Consider the following 24,445-nt stretch of genomic DNA (forward strand, 5'->3'; position numbering starts at 1 on the left):
TGCCTCAGGATGGTGGTAAGGATTAAATAAAGAAATGCAGGTAAAACATTTAGAAACTGTGACTGACATCCTATGAACACTGGGTAAGTGTTAGTTGTCATTGTTCAAATCGTTAAAGATCGTTTTGTTCCTCCTACTGCAGTTCTAGCACGGTCTCCTTTCTCAAAAGGAGATGCAGATGGTAGCCATTCCCATGTTTATGATAATTTTTGTAATCTAGAGCAGGGTCAGGAACCAAAGGCCTGAGAGCCAAATCTGGCCCACTGCCTGCTTTTGTAAATAGTTTTGTAAATTAGCTTTATTGAACAGACTATATTCATTCATTTACATATTACTGGTGGCCGCTTTTCCACGACAGCAGCAGAGTTGAGTGATTGTGGCAGAGACTGTATTAGCCGGGCTTTTACAGAAAACGTTTGCCAACCCTTGATTTAGAGGACAACAAGGTTTCAACGTTTATTTTGAAGGATCGGTGAATGACTGGCTGGGAGAATACTGGAATTTGAACCCACAGACCATGGCTTTTGCTCTGTCTCTGCTGCTACTGCTGCATGGATTCGAAGAAGCCATGTTGACTTTTCCACCTCTCATGTTCATCATTCATAAAAATAAATACAAACACCCATAAGAAAGTGACCATATTTTCACCTTATATAATTAGTGTAAGGTTTCAGTAGACTAGCTTGGATAAAAGTGCTTGGTCCAATTTAAATTGCTAACCAAATGCAGGGTATTAATCATTGCCGAGCTTACCAAATCTATTTCTCTCATTCACCTCCTTGATGACACAGCCTCTTGGCAGCTCTAAACTTGTCCTTCCCGGGCTGGTTCTGGGCCTGGTCCAGTGTCGCAGACTCTTTGAGCTGTATTGAATAATTTCTCCCCAGTTTGAGTCTTTAACGAATTTGGTTATGGAATACAAGGAACGTAGGATTAAGCAATTATTTTCTCTTTGAAGGGTCATCATTAAAGAGTAGTGCTTTCCAGCCAGTGACCTTGAAGCTGCACACAATAGCTCTAAGGGGCCCTTTGCCAGCTGACCTCATTAAATCTCTGACGTGCTCTCCACATTCGATTGTAATGGGGACGATTCTGCATTTCTGTCCCAAGGGTCTTAGGTTCACACCTTCGAGTGTCTCCGCATGCTGGGCTTTGACTCTTTCTTTCTTAGGTAGGATTTTGCCTTGTGTCTAGTCCCATGTTTATCACACTTACTTTCCTTCAAGAAAAAGAATACATTCCACAATTGCTTTTCCTCTTCTTCTGAACACTTGAGATCCTGATCCTTTCTTTCATCCCAGACTAAACTCTAAGAAGGAAACAGTTGTGCCTACAAAGTGATGGGTTGTCCTTTTTAGACGCAGCACCCTCCCACTCCTTTCTCTTGGGTGGTGCACCCTAGCTTATCTATCACTACTCTGGGGGCATATAAAGGAATTCATTCTGTTAAAAGCCTGAGATTTTAGAGAATGGAGAATCATAAAGCTAAGTCCTGTGGGTAGAGCTTGTCTGCAGTATGACCAATGACGGCAGAAGACCTTTGGGAACACACAAGAAGAGGAGCAATGTGGCAAAGAGTTCCACACATACAGGTTCTCTAATAAATCTTATCTGAGAGGTTCTGTCTCTTAGAAAGGCAGAGGGGATCTGGCCTTTGGATTTGTGGTAAGCAAAAAGTTTTTATTCTGCATATGCTTATTATCAATTATGATTTTGGCAGGTTATAAACATTATGTTACATTATTATTATATTACAAACATTTGGTTTAATTCATCCAATGAATGTGGTAATATACAGAACACTTGATTAATCATACACTGAGCACTAAAGAGTAAAGCGTTCAGAAATATTTAAAATTCTGGCGAGGAAATTCCAACAGACAAGCATACAGCTTTCTTACAAAACAAAAAAGAAGTGCCATCATGCTAGACCCCCTTAGCTTATCTGATCAAACTCCTCAAGGTCAAAACTTTAGAAGGGACTGAAGTTTCAAGTGATAGAGAAAAATTACCAGGGCTCCATAAGCTCAAAAAAAGTTGGAACATTTCAATTTAAAAACTGACACATGGCAAAGAAGTTTACACTGATACAGGATAAAAATGTAAAATAAAAACACAAATATTTTCACCTCCCAAGATCTTCAGTAGCCGAAACTATTTGTATCCTGGCCAAATTGCTGAAGACTGTGACTGATAAACCAACCACAAAGAAATAGTGACATTTAATTGTCTCGTTTTTCCCTTTGAGTCATCCAGCACTGAAGGGCATTCAGTAAATATCAATAAATATCAATTTTGCATAGTAGTTCAGAGGCTTTAGAGTCAGACAGCCCTGGATTTAAAACCTAAATCTACCACTCATTATATGTGGCCTTAGACACACAAAACCTAACCTCCATGTGCCTGTTTCCATAGACACATCCTGCAAAATCAAGATCCTAGTACCAATTTCATAGGTTGCTATTAGAATTAAATGAGATACATGTATATACTCACAATGGAATATCATACAATTGTCAAAATAAGTGAATTACAGCCATCCTCAATGACATGAATGAATCTTGGCGTTATAATATTAAATGAATAAGGAAGTCTTAAAAGATAACATGCAGCATGATTACCTTTTAATAAAGTTAAAAACAACTAAAATAAAAAATATTCTTTCCTATCAATGGAAAGCAAGGGCACAAAGAATATTGGGTTCATGATTATCTTAGGAGAGGAGGGGATGGAATAGGGCTGGGAAACCATATGAGGAGGTGAACATTATCATCAAGGTCCTACCTTTTTTGGGGAGGGGTAGAAAAGTCTCTGTATTTATTATATTATTTTAAAAACAGCTAACTACACAAGAGTAGGCTATAAAAGCAGTTAGTTAATGAATAGTGACCCCAAAAACATAAAAACGCCCTAAGAAAAACAGTCTTTGAAAAAAAGAAATAAAATAGCAAAAAGCATGTGATAGTCCCTGGTAGTTTTGAAATGAAAATTCTAGGATTATTTTCAGGCACTAAAATGCACATGGTAAATAATGAATTAGGTGTAGTGGATATTTCCACAGTGGCTAGAAAGTATTAGCAAATGACTAGGACATCTAGGGATTATCTAATGATCTGAAAGTCTAGAGACTTCTCTCTGTCTCTCCTTGTTTCTGTTTCAGAGACTGTTGTATTTGTTTCTAGGATAGCTGAAAATCATGTTGATGACCCTATACAAAGCTTAAGCATAAAGCTAATGTCTTTTGGAAGCATCAGCAAAATTAATGCAGAACTGCTTGTTCTTCCATTTATAACAATAACAAAAGTGGGAGGGGGGTTGCTTTTAAATATCTATGAGATATGGGGGTAGGCAGGTATATAAATAATTGTAATAACAAACTTCCTGTTATTGTTTCCAATTATTATGTAACATTTTGGGGTTTATAATATTAAGAGATTTCTATCCCTTAAATGAACCATTACAAAAAGTAGAAATAATAATTCATGTATGTAAACTCATAACTGTGTGAGATAAATACTATCACTATCCCATTTTATAGATGAAGAAATTGAGGCACCAAGGGATAATACAAGAAACATGACCAAGGTCACACAGCTATCTGGGGCCATTAACTGGTTCACTAAAGCTGTGATATAGATACTATAAAGAAAAAATATATTTCACATCATCCAGCCTACTAATGACCAGGATGCTTTATAAGGTGCATGTTTTGTTCAAATAACACAGCGTTCAAATATCTGAAGACTCCATCTCCCTGCAATGGGGGTGAGGGCAAGACAAGTAGAGATGAAATAAGAAATCTTCTGGATAGGCAGGAAAACCCATTTGCCTTGGGAAGAGGCTTTCATTTAATTTCCAGTTTGGTCTTGTCAATTCAATGGCAGAAGAGGAGGTTTCCAAAACAATCTGTAGGTGTGTGATGCAGGCAGTTTATTGGGAATTATTGTGGTCTTACCTTTGAGGGCTCCTCCTCCTAGGCTGTGCAGGTGAGCAGGTGCTTGTCTGGCAGATGGAAGGTGAACCACATGGGACTAAATTCTCTGACTGACTGCTGGAAGATTGCAGGGCTGCGAGGGGATGGCGGGGCATGGGGTGGGGTGTGAGGGGGATGAATAAAACCTGGTCCTGTAAGGCTTTGCAAAGAAACAGTTGCTTGGTCCTAAGAAGTTCTTTCCTTCTTGGTTTTCCCCTTTCTCCTCTTTGAGACCATTCATGCCAGAAGGTTTCTTGCCACCAAGTTCTTATCTTAGAACCCCAAAGCCTCAGACTGACCTCAGAGCCCAAATAATCACGGCCTTTACAGAAGGATTCAAGTAGTACAGGCGAGCACAGGCAATAAAAGAAAATACTTGGATTCTAAACTGTTTTTGAGTAGATACTGCATAAATCGCGGAAACCAATGGGGTAAATGCTTCTTCTTCATGGACGCACAGTGAACACGCACACAGCTGTGTGGCTAAGGCTGGTATTTTTCTACGATGGAATATGCCTATAACGGAGGAACCTCTTTCTTCCCTCCATAAATAGTTGATTCTCTCATATGTAAAAATTATGTTTCCTTTTGTTAGCATTAATGGTCTTCAATTAAATCACATGCTTTTATCATATCAATTTATGGAAGTATTTTTAGCCACATTATTTATGGAACATTTAGGTCTGCCTTTCAAAGTCCTCAGTAATCTGTAGTGTTTGCTGGTCTGCTTTTAATTTATCAAAGCCCTCCCTCCACAGGCATTGCACAAAACACACAAGCAGCAGTGATTTCCCCTATACAATGTGTATTTGATAGGCTTAATGTTCATCTTTATCCACACACAGACGTTGGCATACAAGAAATGTAGAGGGTGTCTATAAATCCAAGGAAACATTTAAGTGCCCAGTGATACATAGATACATGGGTATCATACTTTATGTACTTGATAAATATTTCGTCCCTACCATAAAGAAAGCTTTTTATCAACTTTGATTGTTTTTTTATTACCTTAAAGTATTGCAGTTGTTTCTCAGCATTCATTGTTCCTTCCTTTTCTTGTCTCAGGCAGGAATTGAAGATGAAAAGCTCTGTATCTCTCAGCCACCCTTTCAGTTCTTTGATCCTGACCTCCAGCTGCCTCACCAGGTTTCCGCTTTCGGGAGAGAGCAGGTCACGTGGACCAGACCCACTGTGTCCTGCCATTGTGTCCTGGATCTTCTGTCCTAGGGTTTTCTAACGCATCCGATGAAAAACAAAAACAAAAACAAACAAACAAAAAACCACCAACAACAAAAAAACAAAAACACAGATTAGCTTCGGTACCAAAAACATTCCACAGTTTGGTTAGTAACAAGAGCCTCCTGGAAGGTGTCCAGCTGCACCTGCCCCCTCACCATGGACATTCAGTTCAGATTAGCTCATTGTTCCATTTAGGATTTTTGAATTCCTGAGCAGCGTGTGTTGTTCTGACTACCACTAGAGGCTTAAGAAGAAGACCTCATTCACTTATAATTTCCTTTAACAGGAAGGAAAAGTTCACCATGGTCACTGATGAAAATTCATTTGAATTCTCATGACAGGAGTTTACAAGAAAATATTCTCTGCGTAACATTTTCAGGAGATAGAAGTCTGAGTTTAATCAATATACTGAAGAGGCCAAGAGTAGATTATACATGGAGAATTAAATTCCTTTTTTTTTTTTTTTGGTTTCATAAAGTACAATTTCCCCAACCGTATGACTGAGGGCCGCTCAGAAGAGGCAGCTTCCTTGGTGCTGTTCTTGCATTTTACCTGACTTAGAAATTGTTCAACCCCACGATGCTTCCCACTCTGCATTTCTGGATGCTAGACTTTCTAATATATGTGTCAAATTCAGTCCCAATCCACTATGCCAGAAGCCTTCTTACATTAACCACTATGGCATGAACGTGCAGCTGAGAGGGATTTTTTTTTTTTTTTTTTTTTTTGGTGGAAAACACTCTGGAGAATCAGTAGGAGTTAATCTATAATGATGAATTAAACCTACAGAAATAAGCTTTAAAACACAAATAAAATTAAGTCAACAAACATCCATTTGCTGTGTAGTGTTCTGTAAATAGTATCTTTAGGAGATCCTAACAGGAAAATAGCCTTTCTTGGCAACACCCTTGTATTTTCATGGCGCAAATATTGATAATTTGAAGACCCTCCGTGGAATCCAGATTTAGCTATTGTTTTTATGCTGTAACAAAAGTAGCAGCAGGAGGTGAAATCAATGCCCTTGGAGGGTAGGGTCACAAAAAAGAATTTATTGCCACTTTTTTGTTCTGGAACAGTTTGCAATCATAAATTCTTCATAAACAGAATACTTCAGAGAATGGTCCGTCTTCATAAATATACGACAGAGGACATCAATTTCATTTAATTCACAATTTGTGTCAGCACAGCAGATGCCAATGCCTGCCTTGATAGGGTTGTTTAATATGCAATTGAGACAGAGTAATATGCAGCACAGGGGACAAAATTTCACAGATTAAACTGTACGCACCACTGACATTTCATTCTAATGTATTTCCATTCCACACTGTTCACCTTAGATGAAAGTAATATTAAAAACCATATCCCTCTATTTTACTATTGTTAGAAGTTAAAATCCTTGTCTTTAAATTTTGTTCATGCCAATTAAAATGTAATCATGCCAATTAAAGCAGGATGCCTGGTGGTGATGGTGTGGCAGAGGTTCTGTTAAAATCTTCCCTCTACCCTTCTCTCCCCCTAAATCATTACAGAGCTCTGCATATTGTCCTCAAATGGTATTTTTTGTCAAAATGGCAACCCTTTCTCAGGTGTCTGACTCACAACGGATAGCTAACTATTCTGTCTCTTTTTTTGGATATTACGTTGATTTAAAATTTTCGTTGAGGAAGCAACATACAACGACATCACACAATTTTCAAAAAAGATGACTATCAGTTACTTATCAAATTAGAAATAGGTATGTTAAACTATAACATAAACTACTGCTCTTTCTATCAAGGACATAAAGTTGCTGATCTCATCTGTTTGGTGAAACAACCCCTTAAAAATGTCTACACGAACCACATTTCTCCTGCAGGAGATCAATGAATTCTGTGGAATTTACTAGGTTCCAATTGAAATCACCATATTATAAAGCGGAGGCCATTAATTACTATTAAAAAGTAATGTTCCAGTAGGCCAGAGGAAAAACTTCCAGTGTTCTAAGTTACTTTGCACAAGGGTAGAGTGTAGTGAATTTAGATGAGAAAGCAAGGATTTAAACTTGCAGTTTTTTAATCACCTAGATTAAGTATGGCAAAACTGAACACTGGCACTCCTCCAAGTCATCTAGGTACACGGAGAGCTTTTTATTCAAAATATTTTTGGAGTATTATTTCTTTAAAATAAAAAAAAAGGCAGGAAATGGAAGGCATGCAAAATTATGCTCCATAACTGACACCACCCATACTTTGCTGTTATAATTAATCATTTAAGTAATTGACAAATTTAGCTTACCCTTGATTTGAAGTGAAGGCAATTTAGGAGAGAAGCTGATGAAAAAATACAGTTTAACCTCTCTCTCTCAGCTGTCTTCCAACAAAAGGACAGCCCTGTCTCCTGCACAGTGCCATCCTGGTCTCTGGTTAACAGAATCTCTATATTGCCTTTTTGCCAGATTCCTGCATCTCAGTCTTTGGCTGAGACCCAGCCCATCATTGCGTGAAATGAATTACATGAAACTTTTTTTGGGGGGGGGGGCTTTTGTTAAAAGTGAGCTGGAAATTGGGGCACAAAACAAAGGCCGATTTCATTCTGCAATTCAGATTTGGGTCAGATTTGCATTTTTGTTTTGGTGGCTTTAGTGTGACTTGAAAGCTGTAGTGACAACTCCACTTTTCATCTGAAGGGTACAGTAAATAGTTAAACAGTGGATGTCTCTAACATGTACCTTCAGAATAAATTCTATTAACATTCATTCAAGCATGACAGTCAGTGTATATCAGATAGACTGTATTATAGTTGACTTGGTGCATACCCATAATACATGGCATATTTTACTTACTTTTTTATGTATTAAAGAACCAAAATTATTAAAATCTGAGAGGAGACAAGCTCAGAGTAAAAAAAAAAAAAAAACCAACAGAAGAGGAAAAGCAGTGTTTTTCCCTCATAATAGCATAAATAGCTTGTTTGAAATGTAGGTAGTGAATTGAAAGAGAGAGATACTTGCGCTTCAAATTAGAAATCAGACAGACAGAGTACTTCACTACACAAAAAATGTACACATAACCTACAAACAGTAATAAAAATGCAAATACCCCAAGCAGTTCCCATTTTTCATTAATTGAATCCACTTTTTCAAGGAGATCATTTGGTAGTAAAACGCCACCTTTCTTCAGAGCTTCAACCTTACTAAGCAGCTCCGTCTTTTTCAGGTCCCTGATGGACATTTCCACACTGTATCGCTAAAACGAGAAGAGAGGAGAAGTATCATTAGGGAGACAGGTGTTCTTAGAAAATCTTTGAGCACAGAGTTAGTGATGCTCATGGGTGTTAAAAGTTTTTGTTTCCAATAAAATGTCTGGGGAGGCTAAGCCTAAGGACCTTCAGAAGTTGAGGAATATTGCTGAAATCAGTCCAAATATATATTACTCACACATACATAAACATCCAAGGTATTCCATTTAGTTGACTAAGATTTATGTCATTTTATTTTTTTTTTTAAAGATCTGAAGATTTATTTATTTTATTTTTAGAGAGACAGAGAGAGAGAGAGAGAGAGAGCAAGAGGGAGAAAAAGCAAGCAGGGGGAAGGGCAGAGGGAGAGAATCTTTCAAGCAGACTCCCAGGTGAGCGAGGAGCCCAACTTGGGGCTTGATCCCACGACCCATGAGATCACAATGCAAGCTGAAAGAGTCAGATGCTTAACTGACTGAGCCACCCAGGTGCCCCGATTTATGTCATTTTAAAGTAAAGTTTACACACACATTTGATCTTTAATTTAAAATATTCCAAATAGGAAAATACCTGGTCCAGGGAGATTTAATATTATAGTTGATTTCGGTCAATACTTGGCTCCAGAGTGCTGCCCATCTCTCATCTCTGCCCCACAAAGGACTGGTGGTAGAGGGTCATACAAATAAAATGATCCCTAAAGATTGAGTGACCTTCCTCCTTATCCTGTAAGTCTCCTGAATTCTCAGTTAACACTCCCCCCACCCCCATTTTTCTTTTACTTAAAAACTGCATGGGCTTGGGCGCCTGGGTGGCTCAGTTGGTTAAGCATCTGCCTTCGGCTCAGGTCATGATCCCAGGATCCTGGGATCGAGCCCCGCATCGGGCTCCCTGCTCCATGGGAAGCCTGCTTCACCCTCTCCCACTCCCCCTGCCTGTGTTCCCTCTCTCACTGTGTCTCTCCCTGTCAAATAAATAAATGAAATCTTAAAAAAACAAAAAACAAACAAACAAAAAAACCCAAAAAACTGCATGGGCTTGAGAAGAGGTACATATAGAGAAAAAAGAGCAAACCAGTGCTTTGGAAATGTTTACAAATCTATGCTTCTTTATTGATTACCATAAAATGTCCCCAAACATCACAATTGACTACAGACACTTCTCCCCCCAATATACATTGTATTCTAACGAACTGCCGAGTGAGTCTCTGCTAAAAGATGTTTTGCTAGAGATAATCTAAGTGCCATTTAATATGGCAGTTACTATAGTGATTCTCTTCAAATAACTCTATTTGGATAACTTCATAGTTAGAAAGCCTTATATTACGAACAGCTATAAATGACTCTGGCTATATTTTTAAAATGTACTACACATAAAAACACCTCTGAGTAGAAAACTAGACTCTGGTTAAAATATTACACATATTTTACAACTTTAGCACTTTTCCAAAATATAATGGCAACCCCCCAGTTTCTTCTTTGAGGCGCGTAATTGGGGCCACTCAGGCCCTTGGTAGTGTTGCTCCTTTGCTCTAACTGAGCTAAGACAGCACCTTATCAGATCTAATCAGAAAAGCTTTTGTCTGGGCAAAGCAGCAAATCAGCCAAGTTCAAAACATGCCCAAGCATGTTATTTACCCTGAAAACATGGTATTATCTAAGATTCCAAACTAAAATACAATTGGAAGCAGCTTAAAGGAAAAGAAGGTTTGAGATCCTTATTTTGCGTAACAGATCCTCAGCATTTACGTGCATATGTTTGCATACTTTTAGTTTCAGATTTTAATCTTTCATTTACACTAAACATGCACATCATTTGTATTATGTAAACTCCTCCAAATGTTAGTCATTTGTGGATCACAGAACAAAATGTTTTAAATGAGGTGATTTAAAGCATTTCATAGTATTAATGAATGTTGATCAGGGTGTCGAAGCATCCAAAATTACATGAATATGCATCATGAAAAAAAATCAAGGGTTGTTTTAGAGCTCCTCCAGAATTTGACCTGTGATACGTTGGAGATTCTGATTGCATTTTCCAACGCCAGGCAATTACCAGGACCCTGTCCCTCCAATACTTAAAAAAAACACTGGCCACTCGAGTTTTCTGGACAAAACACTCAACAAGTATTCTAGAAACCTCGATAGTGTTTTATTTATCAGAGTGATGATTGAGGAGAGGCCAATCTGCTTTATGTAATCAGATTCCCATCTAAAGATGCTGCTGCTGACAAAGATTTACGTAATTAATTTGGTAAGACTTCTTTGACATAATATTGGGGAAACCAGAATTTCAGGCAGGCAGAAGAATCTTATTCAAATCTTTTGCTCATGCCACGTGCACTGACAGAAGGAGTCCTCCGGCTGTGCCACCTGGGAGCAGCCTCCACCAGTTATCACTGTCACTTATGACAAGCTCATCCCCTCTCTTTACCCCAACTTTTAATGGCTCCCACACAGCAGATCAGTCAAGACAGAGAAGAGTTTAGATTTGTCCCATAAAAATGATAGTCTTGTAATAATAAAAAAATATAAAAAGCAATTAATTTAATTTTAGACATAATAAAATAATTTTCCCTATGAAATGTGGCACCAGTAGTCACTGCAACGGCTATTATAAAAGGTTATTATGCTAAAAAAACCTTGTCTTTAGGTATGCTCCCTGTCATGTCACCGTGTAACCTACTGTATAAATAGCTTGATTAAAGATGTGATTGATGGACAGTGCCTTCAAACTATAAAAGCTAAGAGAATCCAGCTAATTGTTAGGTGTGTTGGTATGTGCACAAGAGGTACTTGAATGTCATGTAATTTAAGGCAAAAATATTTATTTTAATTTTTGAGGGACTCTGAAGGTTGAATCTGATGCGATTAGGACCTCAAGTCGTATATGTATGTAGCGATGCCAGAGGGTTGTTTATGTTGAGGCTCAAGGTGTTTTGCTCTTCTCTCCAACATCTTTCCAGAAGCCTTAGATGGGGAGAATCAACCACCAGCTCTATCAGTTCTCAGTCATCCTATCAAGTAGGGCTACTTTGTCCTGTGGTGAGAAGATAATTTAATCTTCATATTCATTTCACCCACAGCAGTAAGTGAGCAGAGGCTGCCCCATTGTGTCCTATAGTCTGGGGATATTATGATAGAGACTACTCTTCAATAGCCCAAAATGAGATTAACAAAGTTAAAGTCAGATGGCTTTTCTTGAGTGCTAAGGTAAATAAGCATCCAGTATTTAATTTCCCCGCAGCACCTGCTGTGGGCCTCTCTGTCTAGTCAAAAATAAAATATACTCTATTGAAAGGGCATATTTACATTATTAAGTGTATTTGCTTGGCCAATTCAATTTTGACTAATGAAGCCTCCTAATAGATACGTGAATGATCTAAATTAAAGACACAGGCCACTCCTATCCTAAATGCCACTCCTGTGTGTACAGAAGGTATGTAAGAACACTTTAAAAACAGAGTTAAAAATAACCACAAACACTAGCTTGCTATTTTAACCAAAAATTAAAGAAGTTTTTAGAAATTCTTATTCAGTGCTTACTTTTTAAAAACACAAGTGCTGAAATTGAATTATAAAACAAAGCCAGTAAAAACAGGGATTTCTGAAGTAAATATAACTAGAAATGTATAAAGACTTGATTGAGATAACTTTTTTGACAGTTATGCTAAAGGCTCTTTTCCCTCCTAAAATCTTTTTTTTTTTTTGTTAAAAATCACACCAAAAATTCTGCCCAAATGGAGACTGGAACAATGCCTTGAAACAGTGTTAATTGTCACCATGGAAACCAGAAGAATAAGCCATTTTGAAACTGGTATAGAAGGCACACATTGAGCAACTCAAGCATTTTTCTGCCTCCCTCAATGTTAAAGAACAAGATGCCTTGTCACTGTGAGGTCAGAGAAAGAAAGCATCATGAAAGGGTTGTAGATGCTCACTGTCTAGTAAATAAAAAAAATAGAAAATAAACTACATACAGCTAATGCTATAAGACTCTACCCAGTGAATCTTTTTGAAATAGAAAGATCATCAAAAGATGACCAGGATGGGGGGATGGATTCCACCTAAGCAAAACTTCAGGGCTATATTATGTGAACCTTGCCCCCAAAGCTCCCTGGGAATTCTGCTGTTGTAATAAAACTTCAGAAGAGGAAAGAAAAAAGGCAGCATGATGGAATTCAAAATAATGCTCTAAAAGCACACAGAGAGATTAAGACATCCATTGTAAGACTTTTGTATGGTGCTTCTGTTGGTTATGCTGAAAAGAGACCAGACATTGCTGAGCAGAGAGTGAAGTTTGGGCTACGAGAAACACAAGATTTAAACCAAACAATTTCCTTGATTATTAGAATAGGGCTGTCCAATTCTGTGTCTTCAGGGTTGGAGTATTTACATCTTATGCCATATTTTAACTGGGCTTTACGTGACTTTCTATTAGGAAGAGTTAAAGCAAGGAAAAGATCTAGTTATTAGAATAACAAGTGTGAGTATCTCTCCCAGTGCAAAGTAATACCGCAAACACCTGGCTAGCCCGCATAATCCCCCTTTCTCGAAAACTCACAACAGAAAGATAGAGAAAATACGGCAAGGGAAAAAAAAAATGTATTTTAGCCTATTTACAAGAAAGCATTATGCTAGGAATACACCCAAACACCAAACTACTGGAAAACTATACATGAAAATACGCATTTTTGCACAAAACTGCAGTGATGTGTCTGTCTGTGACTCCCGTATTGTGCTCCCTGGCTAGTGTTTGCCCTCCTCGGGCGAGGCTTCATGGTGGCCCCTCAGCAAGTCCATGCCTAATGCCATTCAGTGGTGAACAAAGAGTCTTTTTATATGAAAGTCCAGGGTCCACGGCTCAGCTGTACATGCCCCCGAGTGCAGGAATCTGCTAGAGGCCAGCGCCATCTCTACAGAAGCTCTTACGCCGCCCCCCATTCCAGGACACCAGTGTCTAGCCTCTCACAACACGCGGGATGCTTCACATGGAGCCAATATCACCAACACTTCAGGAAGATGCGCAAGATGGAAGAAGGCTCACGCCCAAGACAAATAATAGTCGTTATTTCTTACAAACTCTTTGTATTTTGCCATTAGCAATTTATGGCGAATAATTGCACAGAGAAATTATAAAGACTCCTACAATTGTCCTTGTAAATTAATAATAGGCTTTCTTGATTGGGATAAATTTGCTGCTGAGCCTTTGGAAAAATTAAAAAGTGCAATGTCATTTAAAATTGCCAGAACTCGCACAGCAAATTACATCTGAGGTTAAGAATTGAGTTTTACCCCCTCTTCTAGCTTATTCCATTTGCATGATCTGGAAATCACATTACATTGGCCATGTATTGTTAATTGGACATAGATTGCATTATCTTTAATATAAATCAAACTACAAATATTAAAATGAATTGCAAATTCCCTAATAGAAGATCATAAAACAATCTTTTTTAAAGTATCTCCCATTAATAATTTAATTCCAATTATATCACTCAGAAAACCTAAGTAGGAAACCTGGCAACTTATTTCTCCAATCATTTCTTTTACATAACAAATACCTAAGCCTTTGAAAATAATACCCAGGGCAGAATTCACTGTTATAGAAGAAAAATAAAAACACCAAGAACTGAAAACTTTTCATTCTGATTTCATGTAAAATACTGCATAGGAATACCAAGCCTGCCTGTCTCATCCCTTCCCTACCCACGTCAAGGGTGAGAAAGAAGTCTCCACAGAAAAGATTTAACTAAGTTCCAGAACTATTGTAATCTTACTCTCTAAAATTATAAAATTGATTATTAGGCTTCTATTTATTTTTTAAAAGGTTCTCTAGCCCCTTAGATTTCCCTATAAATCTGCTATCTTTCTGAAGCCTTTGCATGGCCTTTAATGAGTTTATATTAAATATTTAATACTGTTTAGGGCATATCCACTACTACCCAAAACAGTTATATTCCCAGCAGTCCCACTGTTTCAGGCAGAGGACTTGATTGATCCTCCTAGCCTGAATTGAGTAGAATGAAAAGAAGCAGTTGGAAAATAGCAGCAATCATTTAATGCAGATGACCTCTGACAGCCTCGCAGCTCTTCTATCTGAACAGAAATTTGCATGGGGTCTCTGTGCAGAGGAACAATGTAACCTAAATGGTAGACAATCTTTATTCTAATGAAGTGGGTGTCAAGGTCAATGTAAAACTGCAATGATAAATGGTGCACCACTAGGCAAGAGAAGTTGCATGGGCATTGTAGTGCTTTCACATTAATTGAAGACTGAAATGCACTGCGTGAAAAGCACAAGCCTCTCTTTTCACCATAATGTGTTAATGCGCCAATGCCGAAATGATTTCTTCAAGATGTTTGCCTGTTGACACGTATCTTATTGCAAAAATAATGCAAATGTGGAATTATGGCAAAAAATGGACTTTTTTAGAATTTAGCTTTTTCCTGGAACAGAATTACAAAAACCTAAATAAAATGTCCCCGAACAACATCCTGACACCTAATGTAATTCCTTTGATCCCCTTTTCTTTTCTTTTTCTATTTAGACCTGTCTTTAATTAGTTTCAACCAGGCAACCTTTATGGACCCCTTCGCTGGGTACTTTTATACTGAGCTAACCGTAAAAGAGGACCGAGGAGAGGAGAATCATTCAAATATTATTTTTTCTTCTCACTTCTAAGTTTTCTGCTTAGTCTGCAGTTAAGATCTTCAGGTATTGTTTGTCCTGAATGAGAATGTATGAAAAGCCTATGGTTTGTAAAAGAAAATAACTATTTTCTAGTGTGAGAAACTAGAAAACTATAATCTGGCCGTTTGACATTGCCAAAATGACTATACAGCAATAATTACACCATTTCTTCAGTTGATCTAGCAATTTTGTGGCAGCCAATTTTTTCTGTTATATAAAAATAAGGACTGTAAGCTGCTTTAAAAAAATCCTGATCTACTTAAGCCTGTCGAGGGGACATTGTTTGCTAATACACTCATTAGCAACCAAGCATTTTAACTTCATCAATTAAACAGGAAATGGAGTTGCACCATTAGTTTCACAATTTGCTAAAATACTGATAAGAGCATATTACGAACCATTTGAGAAACATTTCCAGGCTCAACCCATAATATGTCATAAACTCGATGCATTTTTATGGTTGACATTTTTTTTTTTTTTTCTGATTCCGGTAGATGTAGCCACCTTTCTAACACTAAGCTTCCTGCTACAAATAGATTTTAACAATGGAATTACAGTTATACTCATCAGGAACGGTCTGCGGGTCTTTCAGTCTGTAGTCTTGGTGACTAGGAGGCTATTAGTATGATATACTAGAAAATAAATGATATTGCTGGTTTGCAATTCTGATGGAAAACAAAGTGTTTCAAATAGAACTTAAAATTCCTTAAATGGTAATTCAGAGGGAAAAAAAAATCTCAATATGAAGGAGGATAGTGAAAAAGAAAAAAAAGTTACTGATGAAACTGTTTAAAAAACTGTACAGCTTCATCTGTGTGTGATTTGTCAGGTCTGAAGCTTTGACGTGCCCAAGGGGCAGACCCCAGCGGGGAGTAGGCTGCCGAGCTAAATAGCTGTGAAAGAAGTCTTAATGTAGGATGGAATTCAAACTAACCTTGACATGACCTCGGGAAAAATATGCAAAAAGTAAAATGAATGCACTCTGCAAGATACATCCTAATTTTGTGGTGGAGCTGGTTAGTTTTACAAACATGAGACCTTAAAAGAAAAATAGAAAGCTAGTAAAAGGGGCAAACTTTGGAATTCAGGCAAAAAACGTAAGCAAGCATGATGTGTTACTGTGAAGGCATGTGAACCATTTGGAAAGAATCCAAATAAAAACCCACACCGAACAATATTGTTGTCAGCCTGTCTATTCAGGAAAATTGTTTTTTTTTTTTTTTTTTAGGTTGAATATAAATGACACAAAGCCAAGATTACATCACTGCATTACAAAGTCTGTTGTGGTTTTTAGCTGAACAAGCCCCATGGATCTATTGGTTTAGGACAGTAATTCAGTAAGGAGGTTTTAATGTGTTATTTTTCCTCCAGTGACAATAAAAAATAGAGGAATTTAAGGAAAAAATTTCGTGGGTGCTCTCTAGTCTATCTCTTACTTTTGATCTGTATTTGATAAACCAGGCTCACATTTTAGTTGATGCACTGAGTCTTGATTTGACTTTATTATAAATTTTGCCTGTTTTGAAATGATCGGCTTAGGAGGAAGGCATTTGTTCTAGGTCCCTGGCCAAGAACTGGCTAACTCACTGGATATATGGAAATTTTAATTGACTGTCAACTTGTGTAGAAATTCAATCCTAATACCTTCTCAATGCAATTTTGTAGCAATACCAGTTATTTACTACACTATTAACCAGATTTTAAACATAATTAAATTGCTGAGAACATACACACAAAATCTAATGACTTAAATCTCTACAGCAAGGATGTGAATTCCTAGATCAGGTATATTAGATTTTCATAAGCATAAAGTGAGCAGAAGGATGCAATCATTTAGAAGCACAGAAGTACAAGGAGTTTTCCTGAGAACCTGTTGAACAACATATGTAAAGATCACGGTTTCATGGATATGTTATACCACAAGGCTCTTTTTTGGTCTAGTTGTACTCGATATTTTTATTAATGATACATAAAAATAAAATATGTATATGGCATGTTGATTGGATTGCCGGGTCATACTAATCTCAATGATCAATAAAGAATAATAAGTATTTTAGTTCAGAGATCAGGAATTCAAATACATACAAGGTGGCCGTATACTCACAAACTGGCTCTCTGGGGGAAAAAGAAAAAAAAGAAAGCCCCGATTTATAGTGTTCGCCGATTTCCCTGGTGTAAATACTCCAACCATGGCAGATTCCAAACTACCAAAGGTTGCTACTGCTGGCAAAATTCCTGAGTACTGAATAACCAATTCTTCTGAGCCAGGACTAGCCAGCTCCAGTACCCTACTGCCTGGCGGCTAATGGAAAGAAGGTGAGTCGTGCACAGGTAAGTCATCCTTTTTCACGCTAACTGTTGCTAGTGTCTTGGAAAAAGAGAACTGTTTTCTCTACTAAAAGAAAAACAATGCAAAAATGTGAGGATTACTAACATTCAATCCCAGTGAAGGGGGAAAAGGGAGAAGTAGTGTGGATTGTGGAGGGTAGGAGAACACAAGTTCCATCTACAAGGAGCAACCACTACTCAGCTCTGCCCACTGTTCTCTGTTGAGAATATGGCTTCAATACAGCTGCTATATGAACAGGGATACATGTTTAAGAGAAGCCAGAAATACATATTTTCAGGTGAAATCTCCTAATTTTTATATGTTGAATTAAAACTTTTTTTTAACACTGTACAGGCCAAACTATGTCTCTGAGTTGGATCTGATTCATAGGCAACTGCTTCACAATGTCTATTTATGATGATACTATTCTCCAAAGGGAACACAACATGCTAGCAGAGTAGATTAATCTAAATAGGAGATATGATATATGTCAAGCCTGAGATAATAATTTCCCACCAATTAAAAAAATAAAAATACAAAAACTGCATCAACAACAGAAGTAAGTAGGCTTCAACTGTCTTTAGGTTCAATGAGTCAACAGACAGTGGAAGGTAAATATAAAAAACGAAATACGATTTGGGGCTGGATTGAGACAAACACAGGGTTATAAATAAGAAAAGCAACAGATCAGTTTGATTGTGACTTACTAAGCCCAAACCTGCAGTCCTGGTTCTGGTTGGGTTCCATTTTCCAAGCGGGGCTTCGACAATGTCTAAAATGTCCAAAGGAAAGCACTCAAGGAAGGCAGAATATTCAACACTTCCCCAAGGAGCAAGCTGTTGAAGGAGCTGAAGATATTCAGCCAAGGGTAAGTAAGAGTTGAAGATGAGAGAAGAGAGGGAAGGACATGTTAGCAGACTTGGAAAATTGGAGGACTTTCAATAGAAAATATTAATTTCTTTCATCTGGTCTCAGAGGTCAGGCAATGGGATCAAAGGCTGAAGAACGAGTAGGAGTGGAGCTTGGGCGACAGGGAGCTCCCACTTACCACAGGTATTCAGGTAGAGACCAGAAGTGTACGTGGTTGGGAGGTTTTATGAGATAATGAGGCCCTGAATGAGGGCTGGCCTAGAAAATAAAGTTTAAAGTTCCTCTCTGTTTTAGAAAGTTGAGCTTCTTTGGGCTCACATCGCCAAATCAGCCATAACAATCATATTATTCTGTGTATAGGAGGAATGCCAAGACCAAAACACACCACGTCAAGGAGAAGCCACCACTTACTGGAACAAGACTCACATAGAAGATTCTCATGTAGAGAAACCTAGGAGAACCACAAGGGAGCAGAGATACAACCACATAAAATGTAAGCTATACAATCAGAGTTCAAGATAGGACTCTGAAAATGAGAAGAAAAGGCAACATTAAATAAAAATCCTCAAATCATCTTCAATCTGTACTACTTTAGGAAAGTATTTCATTGAATTTGAGATATTAAATGAAACCTTTTGGGTCCTTTATTTTGGTAAATATTTTATGGGAAACCTCTATAGAATTTATGCAGTTAAGTCCATATTTCAACAAGGTCTTTCCGGCAGATTTGTTTTATAGACATAAACTTCACAAATGGCACTCTCAAAAAATTTCTTCGATCAATACAGAACTTTCTCTAACAGATTGAAGAAATGTGTTATAACCTTGCTGCCAGCAGTGTGGGCATAATGGCAATTTCTCCTCCATGCTATGAAACTCCATGGTTGTGCTATATTATGTTGAAAATCTGCACATCTCAATGGGTTTTCTGTGCATTCCAATGCACTTCAGTGACGATGTGGATCGTTGCCATAATACATCATGACTGTTCTAATTACGGTTTCATTATGATGCACCATATCAGGGCTGTCGTAATGTCATGTCAGCACATAGTAAGAATAGTTATGCAATTATGTAATATCCGTTAGAGTACGTAGTGTAGGATGGAAAAAAGACACGAGGAGCAGCAATTAATGTAATGGAAACTCAGTTTTCTCCTTTAAAAAAGTTTCCAATTTAGAAGTATTATTTCTTTTGCTTTCCATCCTCTGATCTAAACAGATGCCTTGAAACACATCTATTTTTGTTTCATTGGGTACTACTTTATAATCTAATGGATTTTTTTTTAAATAAAGCAAAATAAGACGAGAAAAGGGAAATTCCTCACTTTAGCTGTTCTCCACATGTCACAGAAGAGTGAGATTTACCTACTATATACTACAAGAAATCCAGTAAAAATTTGAGTGTAGTTAATTAAAGCCCACTGAAGGTTTACTATTATGCAAACTTCAAACACAGTGTCACATTCTTCTATCTTCCTTGATCTCTTGTGTAGACATAGAACTTATTTTACCCCTTAAAACTTGACCAGCTATATCTTAAATAAACTATGATCATGAAGTGAGACAAAGCATTGATATCCATATTTACTTCCCTAAATTATGACCATAAATATACATTTGCCTTTAGCCTAGCTGCCAAAATATGCCCAAATATGTATAAAAACAGAAATCTTATTATCTATCTTATATTTGAAGAATAAACCCAAGGATGAGGGCTATTCCTTTTTTGGCCCATCATGGAGTACCTTGAATATTTGAGGTCTTCAGTAAGCACTGAATCAATGAATACTTTTTCAAACTAAGCCTAAGCGATACATGAATTGCTGTTTGTTGTTTTAATATACAACCATGGGAGAATTTATATACCAAAGCTTACCCCATATCTCTATAGCAGAATTATAGGCTTGTTCAGTGCAAGTATTTATAATAGAAATGCTGATGAAGCCCAAACCATGGACGTATACAGTTGTGCAGCAACAGCCATTTCAAATATAGATATATTTTTAGCATTAGGAGGCACCAAGTTTGTTTAAATCTGGACTTTTTTTTTTTTTTTTTTACAATTGCAAGTAATGTTAATAGCACACTGTAAATGTTAAGGCTAAGTGTGCAATGTCAAAATAGATTGAATCTCTCTGAAAATTGGAAATTCAGGCTTTTCAAACGTAATCCAGATGTTTGGCTTTTATTCAGATTTCAAGAAAGAGGGAACTAATATGATATAAAATTCATACATGCATATTTCATTAGTGCCTTTTGTATCGCTGAATTAAACATTCTGAAACGTGCTTTTCCCAAATCACAGAGTTTTAAACCAAAGCAGTTGCCAAGATGTTACGCACCTCAAAAATAATGCCAAATTAATTTCATAAGGAAGAGACGATATATTTCTCATGTTAATGCTGTTGATAGTGTTTCTTCAAAGAGAATATCTTGCTTTCTCTTTGAGGATGACAAGAAAAAATGAGAGGTAGAACACTGTAGCCATTGTAGTTTATCAAAAAGATACTGCTGCAGTACACTGTGACTTCAGAAATCTATGAGAATCAGTGGCCTAAATGAAGGCTGAGAGCACAACCCCCTCCCGCATAATGTCATTATCAAAAGCTATCTTTTCAAGTTTAGTGCACATGGGCATTCCTCAGGGACTGTGGCCACCAGCACTGAGAAACTCACCATGATTATCCAGAACTCACCATGTTTTAGGTTTTAAGACAGAGCCAATCAAAACATTTCCAGAGTTGTCCAAAACACAATGGAAATGCCATCATACCATTATATATTCACATCAAGATTTTTTTCCTTTGTAGTGTATTTTTGACTTTTTAAAGGGTTTTTACATCTATAATCTTAATAGAGCCAAAATGCCATGGAGTTTTTCTTGGTGAATGCCCAAATCCCTGAACTGTAAAATATTTGATGCCTTAGGCCACTTTTTGAGGGTACTCTGGTACCTTCACATCAGATAGGGATGAATGTAGTTTCAGAATTAGATTATAAGTTCCTACATGGAGTGTATATGGTCAGGGATCATGTGCTGTTCAATCTTTATCCATAGTTAACTCTTAGCATTATGGGTTAGATGCAAAAGTTGGAAAATACTTATTCATTTGAATTTCTCCCAGATAAAAGACCAAGTGAGCCTATATCAGCGGTTGAAATATATGTCCAGTATAGTATTAGTACACAGAAATGAGTGGCATGTGATTGCCTCCATTTATCTTTGAACTTCATGCTCAGTGAAAAACTATTTGATCAGAACCCCCAACACAAAAATATCACTCTCAATTTTTAGACAGAAACTGTGAACAAAGTTAATTGTTTCCCATGGCCAGGAATGGTTAACCTAAGAAAAGCTTCTATAAAATGTATCAAAGAAAAAGAAGACAGAAACCTTTTAAATATTTAAGGACACCTTTTAGGAATTCAGGGTTTTCTCAGAGCAATGATATTTGACCAGGATGCAAGAGGTGGGTCTAATTTCCAGTTCCAACACCAATCTGCTATAGATTTAAAAACCTTTCTGTTCTAGCCTCTTTTTCTTTGGTTTCTTTGGGGATACATGTCCATATTTACTAGAAAGAGATCTTAAGAAAATAAATTTTAGAGATTTCAGGCTTTAAGCTCTGTTGCTCCAGCATCAGAAAGTTTGACTGTCATTTCAACGGATCGTTTTCTTTTTTGTTCTCCTATGGCAAGCCCATGGGGAAAGTTAGTAATATCACTTCTGTCTTACAGATTGGAAATTGATACATAGAAGCTAAGTGACTTGCCCAAGGTCAGTAAGATATCACTAAAACCCAGAAAGAGAACTTTCAGGAGGGATTTCAGTTTAGTTTGCTAGGTCATGCTGTCATTTTTGGAAATGCATCTTTAGATATCAGTCCAGAATTCTGAGAAAACTGGTAGGCCCCGGGAGTATAATGTAAATAAATAAGGTCAAGAATATCATTCAAACTGACTTTGGAGTGGTCAAAACACACTTGAGAACCCCATCCTTGGAGCATCTATGGCCAGATTCATTTTGGTGTTAAGTTCATCCTCCAAACCTCCACAGATTTTTTTAGTAGCTTGAAGTTGAGGCTAAAAGGGCAGACAGGCTCTCACTGACAGTCATACCTGTTGTTCAGAAGAATGATGGCTCACAGTTTAAAGAAGCTCTAGGTTACAGATGAAAATTTATTAGCATAAACTAAGACTATAAAGAGCAAATGCTGGTTATGATAAGTGCTTTTGAGCATTTTTCCAGCTATGTAAGGGAGTCTGCCATAAACATTCAAGGACGTTTATTAGAATAGCTCCATCAAAGAGAAACACAGTGTGTGTGTGTGTGTGTGTGTGTGTGTGTTTGTCCCATCACAAGAGTGATAAAAGTCAGAAAGAGGAAGGAGGAAAGATTTAGAGAACAAAATGAAGGAAATACACAGATGGAGGGAGAGAAAGTAATAAGAAAATAGGGGAAGTTACAAAAGTTTCACCAGATAGGGGCAACAATAACTAGTCCACAGAGAATAAATCTAAAAACTACATAAAACTAGAGAATATTGCAGAAGAGGAAGGAAATCACAGCTAGAGAGAAGGTTTTCAGTGACTGGTTCCCCTGAAATAATTGGATGAAGGAATATGATACCGATGACCTAAAAATTAGCATAAGGGCGCAAAAATTCAGTAAGTGGAGATTGAAACAAAAAAGCCCAGAAGTACCAGGATGTGGCCATTTAGTGCAGCTTATAGCCATAACAACAGATAATTGCTCAAGAAGAAATAGGTGCAAAACCTGTGATTTTGAGGATTTTCTCTAAGCACATCAATAGGGAGCCCCTTCACTGGGCACCACTTTCTCTGTGGCTGTTCCTTCTGCCTTTGCTCTATTGGTGGCTTGCTCTATTGAGGGAAGTTATTTCATATTTTCGTGGTCATCCCATCTGTAAAACAGGGACAATGATATCCTCACCACTTACCCACCACAGACGTTTTAAGAAATAAACAGATCTTGTTTGTGTGAAATTTCAGATCTCTACGTAAAATGTGCCATTTTAAAACAAAGTCTTCGATTTTAATACATATGACTTGTAATAAGATAATGTGGTCTGTGGCCCATTTGCAAGTTAAGACCTTGTATTTCCCATTCCTTTTTATTATCTGTCTTAGAAATAATGTATTGGAACTACTGTCCACATTAGAGAATAAAATAGGTCACAATGGGGAGCAGTCATTGAAAAGGTAAACAATATTTATATATAACACATATCATGTATACATATTTATATATAATACATACATATTAACTATGTATATATAGTCCTCATCTTTTAGAAAATATATCAATAAGGTGTTACTATTTTTCTCTCCCCTTAATAAAGGGAGGAGGGAACATGCTGGTATTACCTAGTAATACTACTTCTCAAAACCTACACACACATAACCATTTGATCACTGGGTTCTATAAACATGGTGACAGAAGGACCCATGCCAAGCATTTTAATTTGTGAGTCAATGAGATTCAAGGAGTTTGGCAAAAATAAATAAATAAATGAAAATAAAATATATGCCTGGAATCAGATTGCCCATTGTTAAACTTTGCTTGCATTGCTTACTAGCTGTGCACGTCCCTGTGCCTTAGTTGCTCATCTGGCGATAATACTAATACTTCTTTCACAAGGTTGCTGTGAGGATTGGATGCGCTAATATATGCAAAGATCCTAGAACAACTCCTGTTACATAATAAGCACTAGATACAAGTGTTTGTTCAAACTTGATCCAAATGTTGCCTGCTAAGAAAATATGACCTTTGGCATAACTTTTCTCATCTCTTTTATGCCATTAGTATGCATATTTATGTATATAATTTCCCTTCACTACATGAAACACTGAATCGAGAATTCAATGTTCAATGGACAACAATCTTGCCTTTTGTTGACTTTCATTGAACACATGGATGAAAGCCATTAGGAGGTGCTGCTGATTTGCTCCTCTTCTCCAATGTATCTTCCTGATTTGGATAAAGTCCTAGTCATGGGTCAAACTAACTCCTAGATCTGAGGGCATCCCCCCACACACACACAATGTTGTATTCTTCTGCAATGTATCTACCTCTGTATCTTCATTCCACTTATTTAAATTCTA

At 37.3% G+C, this 24,445-nt stretch overlaps 1 protein-coding gene across 1 annotated transcript in view; it reads right to left on the reverse strand.

Moving 5' to 3' along the window:
- LOC118002845 (A-kinase anchor protein 6-like) overlaps positions 1-24,445 on the reverse strand; it is a 286,400-nt gene that overhangs the window by 74,244 nt on the left and 187,711 nt on the right. Inside the window, exons 9-10 of the mRNA XM_034993450.1 lie at positions 8,290-8,436; positions 4,982-5,206 (exon numbers count right to left, since the gene is read on the reverse strand). Coding sequence (XP_034849341.1) covers positions 4,982-5,206; positions 8,290-8,436 — 372 coding nt within the window. The remainder of the gene's footprint in view (positions 1-4,981; positions 5,207-8,289; positions 8,437-24,445) is intronic.

This window comes from Mirounga leonina, unplaced genomic scaffold (assembly GCF_011800145.1).
Source record: "Mirounga leonina isolate KUSES-001 unplaced genomic scaffold, KU_Mleo_1.0 Mir_83, whole genome shotgun sequence".
Classification (NCBI taxonomy): Eukaryota; Metazoa; Chordata; class Mammalia; order Carnivora; family Phocidae; genus Mirounga; species Mirounga leonina.